Source organism: Callithrix jacchus, chromosome 6 (assembly GCF_049354715.1).
Source record: "Callithrix jacchus isolate 240 chromosome 6, calJac240_pri, whole genome shotgun sequence".
NCBI classification, from domain to species: Eukaryota; Metazoa; Chordata; class Mammalia; order Primates; family Cebidae; genus Callithrix; species Callithrix jacchus.
Genome location: NC_133507.1, coordinates 58,674,878 through 58,697,114, shown reverse-complemented (window position 1 = coordinate 58,697,114; position 22,237 = coordinate 58,674,878). Strand labels below are relative to the sequence as shown.

The 22,237-nt window shown below is 44.8% G+C and overlaps 1 protein-coding gene across 1 annotated transcript in view; it reads left to right on the top strand.

Annotated features, from left to right (window-relative positions):
- GAD1 (glutamate decarboxylase 1) overlaps window positions 1-22,237 on the top strand; it is a 43,973-nt gene that overhangs the window by 6,475 nt on the left and 15,261 nt on the right. The window contains exons 4-10 of the mRNA XM_008998729.5: window positions 5,600-5,758; window positions 7,437-7,679; window positions 12,573-12,663; window positions 19,842-19,954; window positions 21,266-21,381; window positions 21,466-21,545; window positions 21,768-21,822. Of these exons, the coding sequence (XP_008996977.1) occupies window positions 5,600-5,758; window positions 7,437-7,679; window positions 12,573-12,663; window positions 19,842-19,954; window positions 21,266-21,381; window positions 21,466-21,545; window positions 21,768-21,822 (857 nt within the window). The remainder of the gene's footprint in view (window positions 1-5,599; window positions 5,759-7,436; window positions 7,680-12,572; window positions 12,664-19,841; window positions 19,955-21,265; window positions 21,382-21,465; window positions 21,546-21,767; window positions 21,823-22,237) is intronic.

The following is a 22,237-nucleotide window of genomic DNA, read 5'->3' as shown; positions in this document are numbered from 1 at the left end:
AGAGAGGGGCTATTTAGCGGCTTTGGGGAACCACTCCCTTTTCCGCTTGGCCGCGCCGCGCCCTCCCTGCGTTGCTGGGGTTCTGTCCTCTAGACCTTGGGACTCGGCGTTTACTGAGGAAGGGGCGTTCAATTCCTAGACTCAGCCATTTTCCACCGAAAGCCCAGCCCTGCCGCCGGGCGGCTTGGGAATTTGGCCTTCTCCCCAGCGCGCGACGCCCGTGCGGGCAAGGCCGGGGCCGCTTCCCTGCGCTAGGGTAGCCGGCAGCCACCGAGCTTTGTTCTATAAATAGCCCTGTCCCACTCCCAACCCCACCTCCACCCCCCAACCCTGCCGCCATTCTGGACTTAATGGCCCGTTTCGCGCCAGGTCCCTTCGGCGGCGCTCGGCTTCGGCAGCCGTCATTGTCATGCAGCCAGGCAGACAGAAGCAAGCAAGCCCTGGGCGCCCGCCACAGCCGAGGACTGGGCTAGGGCAGACTCTGGGTGAGGGCTACTTACCTGCGGCGCCCAGCCTGCCGAGGGTGGGGACAGCCCTCATTCACCCCCATCATGTCCCCTGCTGTCCCCTGCTCCTCCGGCTGCAGGCGCTCCACTTCCGCGGGAATAAAAGGTCTAAGTGCTTCTTAGAGGGACAGACCCTGTTCAGAAAGGGTAGAGGCGGGAAAGAGTGGGGCTTTGCAGGGTCCGAAAATAGGGAACCTGGAGTTGGCCTCAACTTCACCTCCCCCACTGTCAGTCAAAGCCAGTTTCCTCCCTGTTTCTGCTCCCCCCAACCCAAGGTAGTCTGTTGAGGAGAAATTGCCTTGGACTAAAGTGCTCTGGCTTTGGGGCCACAGGTTAGGCGGCTTCCCATTAGGTTTGATTCTGAAAGAAAACAAAACACGAAGAGGATTTATTTTCCACACCTTGAGACAACTCTTTAGTTTTCCATTTTAATCTAGTGGAGACAGTGCGGTCTTTGGTGTTGGCTCTGGGTCCACAGCTCCTTGCCTGCCTACACACACACACACACACACACACACACACACACACCTTCATCCCTGGAGGGATGGACCTGGAGGGTCCCTTCTTAACTTGACACCATCCAGGTTGGTTTGACCTTTCACATTAAGAGAGCAGAGGAATTCATGGTCCTCTTCCCATTTCCAAATCCATTGCCCTGGATGACTCTCAGAAGCAACCTTAGTGGCTTGCCAAAATTCCACCCCTACCCACTCTCCCCCTGCTCTTCCCCTAAAGCCACAGAATGAAGTTGCAAGGAAGGCCCTGGGCCCCACTAGTGGCAGGTACCCTTAGCTCTGGAGGCAGAATCCCCTGGGGGAGCATAATCAGCTAGAAGAAAGCCATGGTCTTGCCAAGAGCTGGAGAGTGGCTGCAGGCATGGTGGCATGACCGAAATACGAAGAGCTGAAGGGATGGATCCCTGAATTCTGGCTCTGGGCTCTGCTAACTTCCCAGGGTGTCCTTGGGCTTCTGTCACTTATCTCTAGCTGCCAGTTATAGTCCCTGAGCTGTTTTATTTAGCCTACACTCTGTGTGTGTGTGTGTGTGTGTGTGTGTGTGTGTGTGTGTAATTTTGTATCAATTGCCAAACATTAAAAATAGAGAGATTTCAAGTGTTCTCTTTTTCTGGTTTACCTTGAAAAAAATGGGCAGGGTAGGAAATGGGGGGAAAACATGGTGGGTGCTGTTAGCCCATGAAAATCAGAAAAAGAGGCCATGGTGGCTCACATCTGTAATCCCAACACTTTTGGGAGGCCAAGGTGAGGCCAGGAGTTTGAGACCAGCCTGAGCAACATAGGGAGACCTCATCTCTACAAAAACTTTTTTAAAAAATTGGCCAGGTGTGGTGGCCGCATGTCTGCAGTCCTAGCTACTCAGGAGGATGAGGCAGGTTCTCCTACTTGAGCCCAGGAATTTGAGATTACAATGAACTACAATGGCACCAATACAGTCCAGTCTGGACAATAGCAATAGAGTGTGACCCTGTCTCAAAAAAAAAGAAAAAAGAAAAAAAGAAAGAAAGAAAAAAGCAAAACAAAACAGAAAAAGAGCCCCTTCGTCTATGCATTTACAATTGCATGCCATAGCTTGGTGAACAGAGAATGTGCTGGGCTTCAGCTCCCAGGTGCCCTGTTGGCCAAAGGTGCTTATGCCATACACAGCTCAAAGCCCCACTTGGCAACAACTGGCTGGAGCCAGGTGCTTTCTAGCTACACATGCACCTGCTCACAGGCACACACACACATACACACACACACACTCTCTCGCTGGGCCCCATAAACCCTTCAGTTTGGCAGCAGGGTGAGGAACCCACAGCCGGAGCTCCCCTCAGCTCAGAGGTGGAGTTGTGACTGGGCTCCCCTGTTCTCCCCTTGAAGCTGGCTGGAGTGCTAGCACCCAGCCAAACACAATGCAGCTTTGCCTCTCCTCAGCCTTCCTCTTTGCCTCTAAGAATGTAAAGCTCTGTGACTGGTTACCCACAGGCTTGAACCAGGTCCTTGCAGCTGGGGTGTAGAGCAAGAGGGAGTACAGTCTGCTTCGTTCTCTGGGACCTGTGCTTCCAGGACCCCTTGCTAGCCAGGAAAATTGTCAAGGCACTGACCTCCATGTCATCCACCACCTCTCCATCCTTGGAGAAGCAGTTCCTTTCAGAGCCTCTCAGAGCCAGGGGAGATCTGGATCATCTACCTTTCTGAGGATTCCAGTATTTTAGAAAACAAACACCTTCCTTAACAAAAATATATATTACATGTTTACATTGGCAAATTAATTGTTTTTAACATAAATTATGATGCAGTGTAAGTGTGCTATTCCTAAAATAATTACAGGATTTGGAGAGGATTCGGATCCCTAGCACATTACTGGAAACGCAGCCCAAGAAATGGGATGCAGGTTTAAAGCTGTGTCATAGGGCCAGGCGCGGTGGCTCTTGCCTGTAATCCCAGCATTTTGGGAGGCCGAGGCGGGTGGATCACCTGAAGTTGGGAGTTCAAGACCAGCCTGACCAACATGACAAAAACCTGTCTGTACTAAAAATACAAAACTTAGCTGGATGGGGTGGTGGGTGCCTATAATTCCAACGACTCAGGAGGCTAAGGCAAAAGAATTGCATGAACCCGGGAGGCAGAGGTTTCAGTGAGCCGAGATTGCACCACTGCACTCCAGCTTGGGTGACAGAGCAAGACTCTGTCTCAAAAAAAAACATCTGTGTCATAATGATCATCAGAGAGCCTGAGTCAAAACCTCAAACCGGAGTCCCGCTTCCTGCAGCTGCCCAAAGGAAGGGGCTTCAAGGTGAGGAGACCCAGGGAGAGAATCAGAAGCCTAACCAGATGTCAGGGACAACAGAGTGGAGTTCAGCTGGGTTGGACCTCACCACATGAGGCCACATGGGTTTGGTCTTTCAAGTCTGGCAAATTCCACAGCGCTGTGTTCTGGGACAAGGGAAGCAGTCTCAGAGTTCAGGCGCTAGCCGACCTGCATCCCTCTGGCCAATGAGCGCTGGCTCCTGGTTCTGGACTTTGAAGACTTGGAGGAGGAATTCAGGAAGTAGGCAAAGAGATATGGAAAAGGTACAACCCCACCTTTATACCCAAGTGTGGAGCTCTATTACAGTGTTTTTCCCCTGTCTCATGTCCTTTTGAGCTTTAGTGACAAGTGTAAAAGGTGCTGGGAACAACAAAAAGCCTAGTGTCCGCTTTCCCATTCTTCTCTCCAAAAATAGCCCCTGGCTCCCTTGTGTGGGAGGATTCTAATCACCGCAGCCTTCCCCAGCATCCGTCCTTCTCCCACCCATCACCATTGAATTGTGGTCCTGGGAAGCAAAGCTGAATTCTCCGGATTAATTTGCCTTTTTGCACCTCTTGGGAGTTTCTTCCGAGTCTGCCTCGTGGCATATGTGACTCCTCAAGGATATTGGCATTTACAGAGACAGCTTTGGAGTCACCAAGAAGCTTAGAACCTTTTCCTCTTTTCAGTGTGTAGCATTTTGGGCTAAGACTGAAGCTGAATTGAAGGCGGAGAAGCCCAAGGAAAGAGCAGACATGCGGGACCAGAGCCCGCAGGGGATGGTGGAGATGAGGAGGGGAGTGTGCTCCACGCTGCCGGGTTCTCCTGCCCTTCTGGCTTAACCCTCCTTCCCCCTTTGCTGCTGGGGAGGTTTGTTCTGCTCACCTCAGGCGGGAGAACTTTCCACTCTCTCTGAGGAGCAGAGGTGAGGGGCTGAGAATCCTGCCCTGGGTTCAGAAGTCATCTCTGTGGAGTTCTTGGATGACTATCTTTATTCCAGCGTTGGTCACCATCTGCCAGGCTGTAGGCTCCTAGAGGGCAGGGGATCTGTCCCATTCAGCTTTATCGGTCCCCCAGCCTAGATGCTTAGCAAAGTGCTTTTGTACAGCAGGTGCTCAATAATGCTTGTAGAATTAAATGGCAACACACAGAAGATTGAAGCTTTATTTGTCTCCCAATACCTTTGTTCAAGGAGAGGGGGTGGTATAAGAAAAGCCACATTCAAGTTTGCATTCAGAAAAATATCACTCATGTTCAACCCTGTGAGCATTAGCTGGTGCTGGAGGAAAGTATCTGCTCTAATCCTCAGTGTTGGACCTCACTTCTTCTGCCGTCCTCTCCCCTCCTCCTTCTGCTGTCCTCCCTCTGCTGTCTTCACCCTTCTCCCTCTGCAGACCTCATCCTCTTCCCTCTGCTGCCCTGGTGAGGACATCCTCCTCCCTCTGCTGTTCTCCCTTCCTTCCTCTGCTGTCCTCTCCCTCCTCCCTCTGCTGTCCTCTTCCTCCTCCCTCTGCTGTCCTCGCCCTCCTCCCTCTGCTGTCCTTGCCCTCCTCCCTCTGCTGTCCTTGCCCTCCTTCCTCTGCTGTCCTCACCTCTCCTCCTCCCTCTGCTGTCCTCACCCTCCTCCCTCTGCTGTCCTCGCCCTCCTCCCTCTGCTGTCCTCGCCCTCCTCCCTCTGCTGTCCTCGCCCTCCTCCCTCTGCTGTCCTTGCCCTCCTTCCTCTGCTGTCCTCACCTCTCCTCCTCCCTCTGCAGTCCTCGCCCTCCTTGGTCTGCTTTCCTCACTCTCCTCACTCTGCTGTCCTCACCCCTCCTCTCCCTCTGCTGTCCTTACCCTCTTCCCTCTGCTATCCTCACCCTCCTCCCTCAGCTGTCCTCACCTCTCCTCCTCCCTCTGCTCTTCTCTCCCCTCCTCCTTCTGATTATAGAGCCCATAAACAGTGCTGGCACCATCTTCTCAGATTGTGTCTTCTCCTTTAAAGCCCCATCCTGGGGCTGATCACTGGAGTGGAAGCTGTCCAACTTACTTAATTGTGAGTTCACTGTCACATTCAAAGAGGAGAACAGGCTTCACTTACTGTTGTTCTCTCTTGCATGACTGGGTCTTTGCCACTGATGACACTTGGCACTGCCCCCCTCCCTGCCTGAAGGCAAGCAGTGCCAGAGCCACTACATTTAAAATGCAGACACTCCCTTCTCTTCTCAGAAGGAACAAGGGCCTTGCTTGGGGAGTTAATTCGCCCCGCAGCTGACCCTCAGGGGCTGGCAGTTTGAAGCACTCTCTCTGACCAGCTTCTTGTGCCATAGGCTTCTTGCAAAGGACCAACAGCCTGGAAGAGAAGAGTCGCCTTGTGAGTGCCTTCAAGGAGAAGCAGTCCTCCAAGAACCTGCTTTCCTGTGAAAATAGCGACCGAGATGGCCGCTTCCGGCGCACAGAGACGGACTTCTCCAACCTGTTTGCTCGAGGTAGTCCCTGCCCGACTCCTGCCCCTGTGCTAGCCAGTAGATTTCTTTCATTATTATTATTATTATACTTTAAGTTCTGGGGTACATGTGCAGAGCGTGCAGTTTGTTACATAGGTATACACGTGCCATGGTGGTTTGCTGCACCCATCAACCCATCATCTATGTTAGGTATTTCTCCTAATGCTCTCCCTCCCCTATCCCCCACCCCTCGACAGGCCCCAGTGTGTGATGTTCCCCTCCTGTGTCTGTGTATTCTCATTGTTCAACTCCCACTTATGAGTCAGAACATGCGGTGTGTGGTTTTCTGTTCTTGTGTCAGTTTGCTGGGAATGACAGTTAGCAAGTAGATTTCTTATTTGAGTTTCTTGACTTTTTCCTGTAATTTTACCTCTTTTATCAATAAGTGTTATTACTTTCTCTGCACCGCATGAAACTGCTTTTCTGACTTTGTGGAAGTATAATCGACTCCCTCCCTCCCTCCCTGCTGCCTGGGTCTCCATCATTTTGGAAACTGAATGAGGGCAGTCAATAAAAGTCAACTCTAAAGACACTCGAGGGAAAAAATATGAATTCATAGACTCTCAGAGTCGGAGGAACGTTACATATAAGAACATCTAATGATTTCCTTAATAGCATTTATCCTGCAAGACTGGCCACACACACACACACACACACATACACACACACACAGAATCACACAGCGGGAAGTTGCATGCTGGGACTCCCAACCAAGGAGTGTCCTGGAACCTGCCTCCCTTTCGGAGGCCTTTCCCTAACCCCTGCCACCCCACAACTCTGGTCTCAGGAGGTGCTTTATCATCTCTCCTGAACAGCTCACAGGTAGATCCACTGCCATTCCATTCCATGAATTCCCCACAGGGCCACGGAAACCAGACCAGAGTGTTAAACAAGACGACTCTAAAACCCGGGAGCTAACCCAGGGAGTCACAGAGTATTGTGCACAGCTGCACAGCCAGCCTGTGAGCTATGGAATTGGGCCCTTACAGCTTTTTTTCTTGCCTAATCTCTAGCCTGATGACTGCAGAGCCTGTCACCCAAAGTCCTCTCTGGATATCTCAAAGTCCAGGCCCAAAAGGATGAAGTCAAGAAAGAGGCTGGGGTTCCCTGTCCCATTTCTTGAGCCTCATCTTCCAGCTCCAGTTTCCGCCAAGGGCCAAAAACTGGATTCCGCCAAGGGCCAAAAACTGGATACCGCCAAGGGCCACCCTCTTTAGGGGGGACCTCAGCCTCTACCCACCGAGGCCTTACCCTCTGATGCCAACAGACCAAGCACATCAGAACACCCAACCAGATGGACCGGGACATGCCTGGTCCCAGGGGAGCACAACAGACACCCCCTCCATCATACTCCTCACAGGTGTCCATTCAACCTGCAAATGACAACTGAAGTCACAGGTGGTTTATGGCTTCTCAGAGCACTTCGCTCCATCTCTGAGCATCGTGTCAGAAAGACCATGAACCCCCAGAAAGCATGCACAAAACTTCTGTGTATGTGCATTTTTCTGGGGATGCGGTACACCAGATTCTCAGTGCACATACATATCCCAGAGTAAAATCAGGTCCTATAAAGATAGCGTGGTTAATCTGGGGGGTATCTGGGCTGAAGAAATCTAGATAGGAGTCAGGTGATAACCATTCATTGCTCTTCCCCATTCAGATCTGCTTCCGGCTAAGAACGGGGAGGAGCAAACTGTGCAGTTCCTCCTGGAAGTGGTGGACATACTCCTTAACTATGTCCGCAAGACATTTGATCGCTCCACCAAGGTGCTGGACTTCCATCACCCACACCAGTTGCTGGAAGGCATGGAGGGCTTCAACTTGGAGCTCTCTGACCACCCTGAGTCCCTGGAGCAGATTCTGGTTGACTGCAGAGACACCTTGAAGTATGGGGTTCGCACAGGTAAGGGGGAGAGCTGGGTGGACAGGTACTGCCAACTTTGGCCTCCATCTCACCCTTGTCAGTGGTGAGGATATCAAACCTGTGCTGGAGAAAAACACAGCCCTGGTGAGGGAAGGTGGCAAAGTGCCCAGTGAGCACAAGAACAAGCTTGGGCAGTAACAGCTGGTGGAGGGCTCTGACCCAGGCAAAAGTTTATCAGCATGTATCATGGTCAAAGTAGATCAAAAATATACGGATACATGGTGCTAGGTCAAGTTCCATATAAAGAGTTTTCATTCTGGCCAAGCATGATGGCTTATGCCTGTAATCCCAGCACACAAAATATATATATATTTGTGTTTATGTACAATAAAATTATCTGGGCATGGTGGCATGCACCTGTAGTCCCAGCTACTCAGGAGCCTGAGGCCAAGAGGCAGAGGCGCTGCAGTGGTGAACCAAGATCATGCCACTGTACTCCAGCCTGGGCAACAGATCGAGACCCTATCTCAAAAAAAAAAAAGACAAAGAATTTTTATTCTTGGATTAGGCTATTTGCAACCTAAAGAGAGCAGAATGACCCATCCTCTGCTTCTTTTCTTGTCTCTATTTTCAGGTCTATTCCATTCCGATAAATCCTGCCCTTGCCTGTCCCTGACACTAAGGAGAATTGGGCTATTTCCCCTGACCTTCTATAGGACTGCCATTATAAATGACTACAAATTGGGTGGCTCAAATCAATAGAAATTTGTTCTCTCACAGTTCTGGAGGCTGGAATTTAAGATCAAGATGCCGGCTATGCTCTCTCTGATGGCTGCTGGAGAGGATCCACCCTTTGCCTCTACCAGCTTCCAGGGGTTGTGGACATTCTTTGGCATTTGTTGGCTTGTAGATGCATCACTCCAACCTCTGCTTTCACTTCACATGGCCTTCTCCCCATGTGTGTCCAAATTTCCCTTTCTTCATAAGAATGCCAGTCATTGGATTAAGCCCCACCCCAATCCAGTATGACCTCCTCTTAACATGATTACATCTGCAAAGACCCAATTTCCAAATAAGGTCACATTCACAGGAAACAGGAATTAGGACTTGAACACACTTAGATTGAACACAATTTAACCCATGACACCTTTTATTGGCTAGGCCAAAAAGACACACACACACACACACACACACACCTCATTCTGCTGCAACTTCTGGAGTTAGGACACTCTGAGTCACCAAATTCTATTTCCAGTGGCAGTCCTTGAGGATGATGTCCTTTTGCCTCCTTTTCATGTTCCAGGAGCCCTCTCTAATCAGCAATCTTCATCAAAGCAGTTGCTTTCCAATTGCCTCACATTCAAGGACTTTGGGGCCTCTGTCTGAGATGCTTAGAAACAGCTCAGACTGTGGACTAAGCCCAGGAATGAAGCAGTGGTTTCTTCTCCCTATAGCTTTCTCCACACTAGAGTCTGGCTTTCCTGAGCCCTCAGGCAGAAAGAGCTAGAAGAACAGACAGTCCCTAACGGAGTTGCCACCACAGGGGAAGCTCCAAGGCCACACTGGCATCCCGAGTTGTTTTTTCTTCTTTATCTCTCCTTCTCCTTCATTTTCCCTCTCACTCTTCCTCGTCATTTGAAGATAGATTTCAGACTGAGACTGGAAGAATGGTGGTGATAGAGCTGAGTAAGACTGTTGGATGTCAAAAACAAAGTGTTACAATGAAATCATGATGCTGGCCAAAGACACTTTTTGAAATGAGGAATCCCAGATAGCCGCTGAGGTCTGCCTGCACCAGCGGAATAAGTGCAGCTTCATTAAACAACTGCTGGCTGCACAGCACTCCATTATATGTACAAAGTCCACTTGGTTTGCTTTTCAAAAAAAAGCACTCTATCAATTTACATTTAGTTACTTCTTATCTTGGTCAGCTAGCTAATCTATTCCTGATGGAAAACAAATAGTTATTTGGCTGCATTTTTAAAAGAGTTGGAATTCCTCATATATGTTTAGCTTGACTTGCTTTGGTCTGATTTTTTGAATTTTGTCAGTTGCTCTATGCCTACTTTCTTAGAGAAATGGGAATGACACCATTTATTATGGCAGTCCAGAATGGCATTGTCCCTCAAATAAAAATACATGATTTTGTCATAGTATCATCTAATGTCATCTACAAAACTGAAGCATCTTGTGGTCAGAGAAAGCATGGACAGGCCTGGCCAGGTGGCTCACACCTGTAATCCCATCACATCAGCAGGCTGGCCGGTGGATCATGTGAGCCCAGGAGCTCAAGACTAGCCTGGGTAAAACCCCATGTCTACCAAAAATACAAAAATTAGCCAGATGTGGTGGCATGCACCTGTGATCCCAGCTACTCTGGAGGCTGAAGTGGGAGGATGGCTTGAGCCTGGGAGGCAAAGGTTGCAGTGAGCTGAGAATGCACCATTGCACCCCTCCAGCCTGTGTGACGGCAGGACCTTGTTTAAGAAAAGAAAAGAAAGCACTGACTTTTATTAGTCCAGTGTATGAACCCACTTAGGTACTTAGCCTGCAAACATTCATTTTTGTTCCTCAGAGTTTCTTCATGGGGCAGATATTTGCCTTTACAGAGTTCACTGTCTTCCAAGCAATGTGAAACCTGCTGCATCTCAGGACGTGACCCTGATAAAAGCATGCTGTTGCTGCTGCGTCAAAACAGCTCCTGGTTGCTGATGTGGAATTTAAGCATAGACGTAGGATCAATAGGGTACACCCCACAGGTAGCTACACACAGTAGAGAATATTTTTTAAAGGATATTAATGCATTAATATTCAGCCAAAATAATGAATTGGGCTTTAATAGTGAAAACACACTGATACAGGTATAGTCTGTAAAGAGGTGATGATGGCATTTAGAAATTTCTCTATAAATCAACAAAAATCTTCTTTTACAAAATGAACTATCATAGAGATTCTCTATGAACTAACAGGCACTAGTCAGCCTTCAGCCACAGAAGCTACTTAAGTGATTTGTAGATATGCTGGACTCCCTTCATTGTTCTTTTCTGAAACTTTTTCTTATGGAAAATTTTAAACTTATACGAGAGTAGAACCCTATAATGAACCCTATATACCTAATGCCCTGCTTAACTATCATCAGCTTTTTGCCTGTACCTCCATCAACTCCCCGTCACCTATATTACATGAAAGCAAATCCCCAACACAATATTATTGTATTCATAAATATTCATTCTTAAGAACTTAAAAAAAACCCACAATGTCATTGTCATACCTGAAAAAAGAAAACAAATGTATAGCTCCTTAATACCATGAAATATTTAGTCAGTTTTTAAATTTCCAATTGTATCATGAATGTCATAAAGGTTTTCCTCTTGTCAAACTCATTTGAATCAGGATCCAAATAAGTCTCTTACATGCATTTGGTTTCCATGTGACCTAATCAGGAGATCCCCCTGCAACTCTTCTTTTTTTCTTGTAGTTTATTTGTAGAAAAAGTTTACTTTAAAAAATAATTCTTTCCCTCTCCCCCTACCTGAATTTAGGCTATGAGCGGCCCAGCACCATATCTGTCATCTGTTATTGTCATCCAATATAGAGAACTGAAATTGAAATGTAAAACTATTTTGTTACTTAATAGAAATTCTGGTAGATATAAGATTTGGGGGCATAAGGTTGTAACCATAAGCTAAAAATCAAGTTCTGGAGGACTTCGTGTCCTTTATATTTTAGTGGACAGACAGATACTGTTTCACTTTGTGTTAATCTGTCTGTCTGTCCCCCTTTGCTCTCTGCCAAGTTGGGTGGTTTTGATACAGTATCAAATAGTGTGATTGCATTTATTTACTATTCAGTCTTGTCTTAAAATGAAGTGTTTATTGTTAAAAGTGTTTAAATGGATATTGCTTATATATTTTAATGGCTTTCAACAAAATGTGTTGTTTCAGGAGATCTCATAGATTCTGTTGGAAACGAGCAAAGTAGAGTAATATGGCATCATTTAACTGTTTAGGATACTCCACATGGATACCTAGAATCTGGCCCCATACTTAAACTAAGTTTACTAGTTATGCTTCTTTTAGTTGTCTCTAAAAATCAGTATGATTTTGTGAGGGCTCTTAAGATGCAGAGGTTGGTATCTTCTGATATAAGAAGTCATAGTCCAGATGTTCTGAATCACATCTAGGGAAGAATAGAGATTCTCAGAGAGGAGAGTTAGACCAGGAGCATTCTAACACTAGCTCTCTGACAGTTTTTCCCCCCAGAGGCAAAGGCAATTTCCACTGGAAACACAGCAGTCAGCATATCTTTCTAACCAGTTCCCAGCCACACGTCCCCAGATAATCTATTGCGTTGACTCCTTCCTGACAGCTGAGCCAAGCCTGCTGATGTGGAGTTGAATTTTCCATTGAATGCTAAGTTGGCAAAAACTTGGCAACAATCCTGAATTTTCTGAGAGCAAAGCCTATTAAAGCATACTCTGGGTTACACAGGGATTTAGAGTTACGTAGTAAAAACAATTATTTCACCAACAACTCAGTGAGTAAAATAGGCTGTATCTGACCATTTCACAGAGGAGAGCTGGGTCATCTCAGCCATAAATTTATTTTAAAGGTCACCTGACTATATATATATTGGCAAAACACATCAAAACACAAAACACTGGAAAGCATGATTTGTTTCATGATATTAGATATTATTATTTAAAAGCATGATGCTTTAGAAACATAGAAGTTTGGGGGACATCATGAATGCTAAAGGTTGGTATAGGTTGGGTCAACCTGCCCTTCCTTCTCCAGTATCTTTGAGCAGTCCTATTCAACATATCACTGGGATGGAAGCCCCATCGGTGTGACCCAGTGGGGCAGGCTGTTTCCCTTGAAGATAGGTTAAGAAATCTGCATTTGCCTTGATGCTTTCCTGTTACCTCTCTAGGTCATCCTCGATTTTTCAACCAGCTCTCCACTGGATTGGATATCATTGGTCTAGCCGGAGAATGGCTGACATCAACTGCCAATACCAATATGTAAGTCCCACACACCATTTTCATGTAAGCAACCCTGATGTGTGACTACGGATTGTTGCTTTAAAAGTCCAATTTCAATGGTGCTATTTTATTAAAGTTGCCATGGTCATTTTTTCTCTGAAAATCTTTAGGTTTATCACAGTTCTGCTTTAATGGTAAATACTTGATAAACTATTTTTCAATTTAATAATGCAAAGTACAGGCCGGGCACGGTGGCTCAAGCCTGTAATCCCAGCACTTTGGGAGGCCGAGGCAGGTGGATCACAAGGTCAAGAGATCGAGACCATCCTGGTCAACATGGTGAAACCCCATCTCTACTAAAAATACAAAAAATTAGCTGGACACGGTGGTGCATGCCTGTAATCTCAGCTACTTGGGAGGCTGAGGCAGGAGAATTGCCTGAACCCAGGAGGCGGAGGTTGCGGTGAGCCGAGATCGCGCCATTGCACTCCAGCCTGTGTAACAAGAGCAAAACTCCGTCTCAAAAAAAAAAATGCAAAGTACAAATTCATAGAAAAGTAGATTACAAAACTGAATTTAGGTAAAAGGGTTGTATTGCTTAAAAGGAAAAATTTCATTTGATATCAAGATAGAAGGTAAATTATCCGTTTTTCTTAAACAAACTGCTCTCAGTCAGAAAACCTGAAGGGCATTTAAAATTACAAAGTAACCCATATGCATTCTAAAGCTGTTTAATGCTGTGAGTCAGATACTTAACTACATTCAGAAAAGTTTCTATTAATTAAGGATTTCTGTTTTCTTGGCTAATTTAAAACAACAGTGACAAATTTTAAAAAGCAAATGTGACAAGTGAAGCCTTTGGTGCTAAAAAGCATAAAAGATTAAACTGATTGAAAAACTAGAATGGTTTTCATACTCCCTGCTCGCAAGTCATGGTTAGCGTCACGGAATGTCCATGTTGGGTCACTAAGATTTGGAAGGGCCAAGAGTAATTCAGGTCAGAGATACAGTTGCTTGGATTTCAAACAAAAAGCTCCATTTAGCAATCTTTCCTGTATGGTGACTTTTGAGATAAAAATATACCATCTAGCACAGGCATCACAGTAGACTTACTTATAACTTGGGAAAAGACACTAGTGCTTAATTGTACTATCCAACACTAAGGAACAGTTTACATTAGGAAATAGAGTGTATTTGGAAAATAAGTGAGAAAAACAGAGTAAATATCTATTAAAGTTCAAGTACCTATATTAATATAGGCACTGAATTCACTCAGCACCTTTACGTGTGTGTTCTTTAGGGCTCTCAGCTGCTATATATATCCTATCTCAAGGTAAATAAGGGACCTCCTCCCTTTGAACCACTTATGACCAGATATTCTTCAACCAGAAAAATCCCACAAATTCTCCTTTTTTGGTGTGTGTTCATAAAACCAAAGTCCCTTACTCTTCTCTTAGCTCAGCTGCAAAACACTAAAATGTGTCCCAGCCATCTGAGGTCAAGGCCAATCTAACCAAAGACACATAATAATTGTAGCTGTACTGAATGGTAGATATTTATAAAATATGATCCGATTCTAACAGATCGATAGAGAAGGTTATTTAAAACGGCAAAATAGTTTCTGTCAGTTCTAGAGACAAGGCTTTGCCTGAAGAAGTAATAACTATTATCTGGAAATTGTTCTAAGCCAGTTCCCCTGGAAGATCATGAAATGTGGCAGCACTGTCAGGAGCTGAGGCAGAATTTGCTCCCTTGTGACAACTCCGTCTCCAGTTGGAAACAGTGCTCAAAATAAGTCTGGGAAAGAATGGCAAAAGGATCTTTCTCTGGCAGTGCAGGATTTATTTAGTGATAATGCCTGGTTTTTGGTCCTGTACTCTCATTGAGTTCAGGTGGCACCTGACATAGAGAATAAAAACTATATTCCTCAGTATAGTTTCTTTAAAAGAATGATCGAATAACCTGACTCAAGTGCGAAGTGCAAGGTCTCAGACTATTAGAATAGAAAGACTGTAGGTCAGGCGCAGTGGCTCACGTCTGTAATCCCAGCACTTTGGGAGGCCAAGGTGGGTGGATCACCTGAGTTCGGGTGTTCAAGGCCAGCCTGGCCAACATGGTGAAACCCATGTCTACTAAAAACACAAAAATTAGCCGGGCGTGGTGGCAGGTGCCTATAATCCCAGCTACTCAGGAGGCTGAGGCAGGAGAATCACTTGAGCCTGGGAGGTGGAGGCTGCAGTGAGCTGAGATTATGCCTCTGCACTCCAGCCTGGGAGACAGAGCAAGACACCATTTCAAAAAAAAAAAAATAGAAGTCTATGTTTGTGCCTTTACATCTGCTTTTGCTTTGAAGTATGTTCTTCTTCCAAGGACCCAATGAAGATCCAAAGAAAACTTTACAAATGTCTAGTTGTCCAAGGCACATACAGCTCTTTTCCCCAACACAGGGCCACCAAGCACAACCGTGCAGGTGGAGCCGGACCCAAGTGTAAATAACAGCCCGCCCTCAATACCTGATGGCAATACATAATCATAATGGCAAAATCTATCACAACCCTTTGCTATGAGGTTATGATTTCAAGCATCTAGCACTTTATTTTCTAGGAAATATCCAGGAGGAATTCTCTATGGGGTTATTCGTCATTGCACACCACTGGGCAGGTCATTAGACGGGAGCCCGCAGTCAGCAGTCAGCAGTTCGCATTTGTCATGCAAAAGCAGCTGGGACGTAAAGGATCTGGAATTCTGATGAAACACACTAACTGGGAGATCTTAAAACAAATCACTGTATTTCTCTGAACCTCAGTTTCCTCATCAGGAAAATGGAGGATAAGATTATCCATGCTACAGAGTGCTTCTGAAGACTAAAAATGGCTCCAGTCCTAAGTGCCTAGTGTATACAAGGTACAGTGTGTGCACCTCGGAAAGGCAGCCACCACACAGGTCACTGTTGCTATTTGAGACCCTCCTGAGTCTTTTATTTCTGCCTCATCATCTGGACAGCAGAGGGCTTTCCTAAGCTCCCTTCAGCTATGTTACCTTTTAAGGTGAAGATGTGCTACCTGCCACATCTGTAAGGAGAGGAATAGCAGGATAGAGTCAGCATGGAAGATTATTTCTTTCTCTCATTAAAGAAGTTCCCAGTTTGACAGTCACCAGGGATCCAGATTTTGTGTGCCTTTCTAATCCCTATTGTAGCACATGGCTCCCATCCTGAAAGTTGCATCGTGGTGCAGGCTGGCTGCTAGAGCTCCAGCCATCACTCCTGTGTTCCAGAACTCAGAAAGGAGGGAGGGAGGAGGGAGGGGGAAGGGAGGAAGGAAGGAGGGAAGGAGGGAAAGAGAAAAGAAAGAAGGAAAGGGAAAGGAAGAAGAGAGGGAGGAAGGAAGGAAGGAGAAAGGAAGAAAGGAAGGAGAAAGGAAGAAAGGAAGGAGAAAGGAAGAAAGGAAGGAGGGAGGGAGGAAGGAAGAAAGGAAGGAAGGAGGGAGGGAGGGAGGAAGGAAGGGAGGGAGGAAAGGAGGAAGGGAGGGGAAAGGAAGGAAAGAGGAAGGGAGGGAGGGATGCAGGGAGGGAGGGAGAAAGGAAGGAATGGTGGGCAAAAGAGACATACTCCTTTCTGATTAAAAATAAAATTAAGGCCGGGCACGGTGGCTCACGCCTATAATCCCAGCACTTTGGGAGGCCGAGGTGGGTGGATCACAAGGTCAAGAGATCGAGACCATCCTGGTCAATGAGATGAAACCCCGTCTCTACTAAAAATACAAAAATTAGCTGGGCGTGGTGGCGCGTGCCTGTAATTCCAGCTACTCGGGAGGGTGAGGCAGGAGAATTGCTTGAACCCAGGAGGCGGAGGTTGCGGTGAGCCAAGATCGTGCCATTGCACTCCAGTCTGGGTAACAACAGTGAAACTCCATCTCAAAAATAAATAAATAAATAAAAATAAAATTAAAACCTTTCTCGGGAGTCTCACACATTTCCATAACACCTCTTTAGCTAGAACTTAATCCATGACCACACCAAAAAAGAGTAGAAAACAGTCTTTGGTCAGAGTGAATTGCAACCCTCGATAAAATTTAACAAAGCAAAGAAAAATTGATATGGCCAGCAACAAGCAGACTCTGCCACATAGGACCTACAGCTTGTTGACAATCAATTTGCCTCCATTCTGAGTGAACCCCTCTGGGAAGGTGAGTTGAACCCCTGAAAAAGGGCTGACTCACTTCCCTACGCGGAATATAGACATGCTCAAAATGCTCTTTTAGTGTCACTCCACGAACGCCACCATCCTACTGTTTGACATCCTTACTTCCAATCCCATGTTCTTATGCTTCAACCCAGAACTTCTGGCAGGCTTAATTTCTGGTTCTGACTCTGAAATGTAATCTTAGATTTTGACTTTAGCATCTAACCAGCTTCTTCTGAATTCATATTTGACCTTTGATCTCTTGACTTCATTTGCTTTCATCAGTATTTTACTAAAAGGGTACCAACCTGGAGTCCAGGTTGCAAGAGAAGAATCTCCTATAGTTCTATACAAAATGATGTGCCTATCTTCAGTTTTTACCTGGAGAGGGGAACTGCGGATTTCCTAAGATTCCCAAAGGAGTCTGTGATCCCAGTTAGGTGAAGAACCACTGGGCATGGTAGCTCATGACTGTTACCTCAGAATTTTGGGAGGCCAAGGCAGGAGGATCACTTGAGGCCAAGAGTTCAAGACCAGCCTGGGCAACATAGTGAGACCTCCATCTCTAAATAAAATACAAAAAAAAATTGAAAAAAAAATTTTTTAACTGTTTTAGGTGAACCACAAGGCCTTCTTTAAGGCTGTGGGCAGCTGTACAGATTGTAAACATGACCCAGGATGGGGCAGCAGGGTCAGAAGAAGTGTCAGGAATGAAGAACACCATGTCAGCCCATTTGCCAGGCCTGGCTGTGGATCAGCAGCCATGGACCTATATGCCAGCTTTCAGGAAAGCATGTCAGGACTAAGCTCAGGAGTCAGGAAAAGAGTGGAAAATTGGTCCTTTAGACTCAGGCAGGGACTATCAGACAGGATGCAGCTAAGGCCAAGAATCAGACGCTAGATTCATCCTTCCTCCTCAAGGTTGAGAAAGGTATCTTCTAATATCTTAGTTTCTTAGTACATAGGATGTCACCTGGCAGAGAATAGTCACTCAGTATTTGTTGAATAGAACCAAAAGAAAGTTTAAGAATCAGGTACCTGGCATAGATATGGAAACTGAAATCGATGAGATCAGTTAGTCTCATGATCAAACTCACTAGACTCTTCCTCCTGAGAGTAATGGCCATGTTCCTGGTCCTTAGGGAGGCTAATTCATGCAAACCTTGGGCGTAATTTGATTTGAATCATGAAGCATGGAGTTGGACCTATGCCTGATATTCAGTCCCTCTCCCTTGTCTATGTGGTTCCTGCCTGGACAACATTGACTTGACTCTAAGTCAACTTTCATCCAGTCTTTGATGTGGTTGTGATATTATGGTATGTGATTTCGTTTGTTCCTTGCCTTACCCCAGAGAGCTTTCTTATATGGTACTGGGAGATTGTAGCACATGCACTACCCCCAGTATCTCCCCACCATGCAAACATTTTTGCCATTTCAATATTTCCAAAAATCAGCAGAACCGTTAATAACACATTTGTTCAAGAATGGTTAGAAGCCCATCGTGAGTTTGCCTCTTGGTACACTCAGCAGCACAGGCTAAATCAGGAATCCTTCTCTTCTTCTTCCTTTATCAGGCCATCAGACATGAGGGAGTGTTGGTTGCTACGGTGATGGGGCTCAGAGCAGAACCAAAGCATGATTGTGACCTCCAGAGGTGATGGTAACTGCACACATGGTTTCCAAGGGTCTTCCTAAATTTCCAGGCGCCTCCCAAGGAAAATGGACATATTCTTTTTGGAAACAAAATGCTTCTACAAACATATCTGAGGATCCCTCAGGATCTTTTTTGTCTTGTTTTACCTCCATGTGATTAATTTAACTGCTTTTTTCATCCACAATTAAAACTTAGTAGCTTCACCTGTGTCTCATGTACAACAATAGTTATCTCATCCTTACAAATAGCTTTTCTAAATCATTAAACAAGCAAGAATTCCCATTAGTCTTCAACATTAGCATTTGGCTGAAACACCCTAACCAGTGATAAAGCTTCCCCATGCCACTTGGCTGAGTCAGTCTAGGCATCTCTTTTCAGTGAGAATGGTCTGAGCCCAGCCTACAGACTCTAACGCTGAAGAATGCCAAGCAAGAACAAGAAGGACAAAGAGCCTCAGAGCTTAGTAAATATCTTTTTGTTTTCTGGCTTGTCTGTGGACAGATCTTCCTTGATTTTTCTGAGGCCCCACATTTGGTCTCATGATCTTGTTTCAATGACTAGTCTACCAGCCTGTGCCTCTGCATTGAATTGCTTTGAAAAGAGCATCGCTTGCTACTTTTAAATCAGTTTGTTAGAAGACGAATGTAACCTGCCGAGATAACTGATGCCCACAGCTAGCTGTGTATGCCAGTTGACCATCTTGCTGTTATTTATAATTTGTAATTAGAAAATCATCATTTATAATTATTCCTGACATATACTGACTTCAGAGAATTATAGAAACATAGCTTTCCTTGAGAATTATTAGTAGAAAAACCATGTAGATAATTATATTGAGATCTTTAAAATTTGGGTCAATATTTCCAATTATCTTCACAGTTAGCTTTCAGATGTTTACATTATCTTTAAAAGATAGACTTTGGCTCTGGACTTTATATATTCTACAAGTGTAAAACTGGCAGTCAGTTTTTTTAAAAAAAAATTGTAAACCAATTTTATGTAGAACTTGGAATGCTTTTTTCAATTAACATTTGCATTGTCCTATAATCTTAGCGGTAAAAGGGACTCAGAAAAGTCATTTTCTTTCCTTCTGTTCCTCTGGGTGGACCATGCCTAAGACATTCTATTCAGTTAAGAATCTATTTTGTTGGTGAAGTATCACAGGGCTGGCACTTCCACCACCTCTCTCAGTAACCCAGGCTGGTTTCTGACATTTTATGATCGGCGACTTAATGCATTTCCAGGAAATGGATCATATTAGTGGTTTTGAACAGCTTTTTTAAGAACCCAACTACAAACAGTAAACCAATCTTATGCTCCTAAAATAAGTGATTTGACTTCTTTATTTTCTTTCATCCTTTTTCTTACCACCTTTCCAGGTTTACATATGAAATTGCACCAGTGTTTGTCCTCATGGAACAAATAACACTTAAGAAGATGAGAGAGATAGTTGGATGGTCAAGTAAAGATGGTGATGGGATATTTTCTCCTGGTAGGTTTCTCTTCTCTTCCTCTTCTCAAGGTTTGAGATTCTTGAGAATACAAAATATGAAGTAGGTCTGTGGAAGAATAATGCCTTAAAAAATTTTTTGGGATATTCTGACTTCCTATCTTTCTCAAGATGAAGGCTAGCAAAAGTGCTACGTCCTATATGAACGAACTAACAAAGGCTGTGCCTAAATCCATAAAAACTGACAAAGGCTGTGTCTAGATCATGCTAAGGAACCCCATTTTTTTGAGACAGGTTCTTAGTCTGTCATGTAGGCTAGAGTGCAGTGGTGTGATCCTAGCTCACTGCAGCCTCAAACTCCTGGGCTCAAGCAATCTTCCTGCTTCAGCTTCTCAGTTAGCTGGGACTATAGGTGTGTGGCACCATGCCCAGCTGTTTTTAAATTTCTTTTGTAGAAACAAGGTCTCACTATTAAACAACTCCATTCTGTCAGTTTGATTATGCTGGGGATCAGTGAATCAAGATTATTAATTGATTGATTGATTTCGGCTAAAGTAGTACATCTACTTTGAATCTCTAGTTTGCAGTAGATAAAATAAGAATTTTTAAAACAAGAATAGGTATTCTGATGGTGTCAGAGACAGTGTGATTGTGTACAAGGAAAAAAGAAGAAATAAGAATTGCAGTTATCTAGGTAATTGAAGCAGACCACAAATTTGCCAGTTTAATTGTCATATAATTAATGTAAAATTAACTAGTTTGTGTTGGCCAGACATACATAGTTATGTCAGTTCTCCTTGTGTCTTTATTTATGTAAACATGGGTTTGTTCTTATTTTAATAAACTTAGAGTTCTCCTAAATGACTCAGTAATTCAGTTGGGCTGAAGAGAGCACCTAGGCAGGTAACCAGGAAATGTCATTGTTTCTGTAGGCTCCATTACTCTCTCTCACTGTCTTTCTGAACTCAGGGAACAGATACACCTTTGCTCAGTAAATAGATTGAGCAGAAAGTTAAAGCAGGAAGGTTATAACTCACTCATCCCTTTGCAGCCACTGCTGCTGCTACCTCTTATATTTCTGTCTAGACTTCAAGTGGAAAGGGCACTGAAGTACATGAATTACCTCCCGCCAAACTGCCTAGATAGCTTTGGTAATAAGTGTGACTACTTGTATTCCCAGGGTAAAGGGTCCAATGGGAAGCCCCAGCAATAGGGAAGCCAGCAAAACCTATCAGGATATTATCCTTCCGCTTCCTGACCTCCCTTGTCTCTTGAGACACCAGCTCAGCGTTCGTTTTTAGAAACAATAATGAAAGAGCCCCAACACCTCCCAATATATCCGCTTGCTGACAGGGGGCGCCATATCCAACATGTACAGCATCATGGCTGCTCGCTACAAGTACTTCCCGGAAGTTAAGACAAAGGGCATGGCGGCTGTGCCCAAACTGGTCCTCTTCACCTCAGAACACGTGAGTCGGGGATGCTTTCTCATGAATAGTGGTGTTTTTGAGGGGACTCTCCAATTTCTAACCTTGAGCCTCTGTTTGTTGCAGAGTCACTATTCCATAAAGAAAGCTGGGGCTGCACTTGGCTTTGGAACTGACAATGTGATTTTGATAAAGTGCAATGAAAGGTAGGCAGGGGAGAGTGAATATTAGGTTCTTGATGTATTAAATGTGTTCATCTGGTAAATTTGTTTTATTGTGCTTAAGGACTGGCTCAATGCAGTGTGCCAAGCTGCTAATGGTCTGTTGAAAATATCCGATTAAATTGCTTTTTGCTGCTGCTAAAGTTTTTTCATGTGCAATCTCATTGATTCTTCATTTTAATTTCCCTCCTTTTCCAACAATTATAGGGGGAAGATAATTCCAGCTGATTTTGAGGCAAAAATTCTTGAAGCCAAACAGAAGGTATGTACTCTGTGGTACATCTAAACACCATTGAAAACATGTTTTAAAATACCTTCTTCCTGCCCTACACAAAAAATGTCCTTGATAAGAGACAATTTTCTTGTGTTTCTAAAACTATTCTTAGATAATGTGCTTATTTCCAACTTGTAAGATATTTTATTTTAAAGCTATATCTATACAATGTCAGGTTTGTTTTTCTTTTTTTAATGAAAAATGCAGTCATTAAACTATTTGTCCCGTCTCCATTGTGCCAAGTGATTGGTTGGATGTTCTTCAATAAAATCAGCTACTGAGCATCATGAAGATAGAGCCTAATCGAAATTTTTACTTGCTACTTGTTGGGTATTATCTCATTTTAACAAATGCCATTTTAGCTTAGGATTCTGTTTAGCAAAGTGCTTCCATGCCCTGGCAG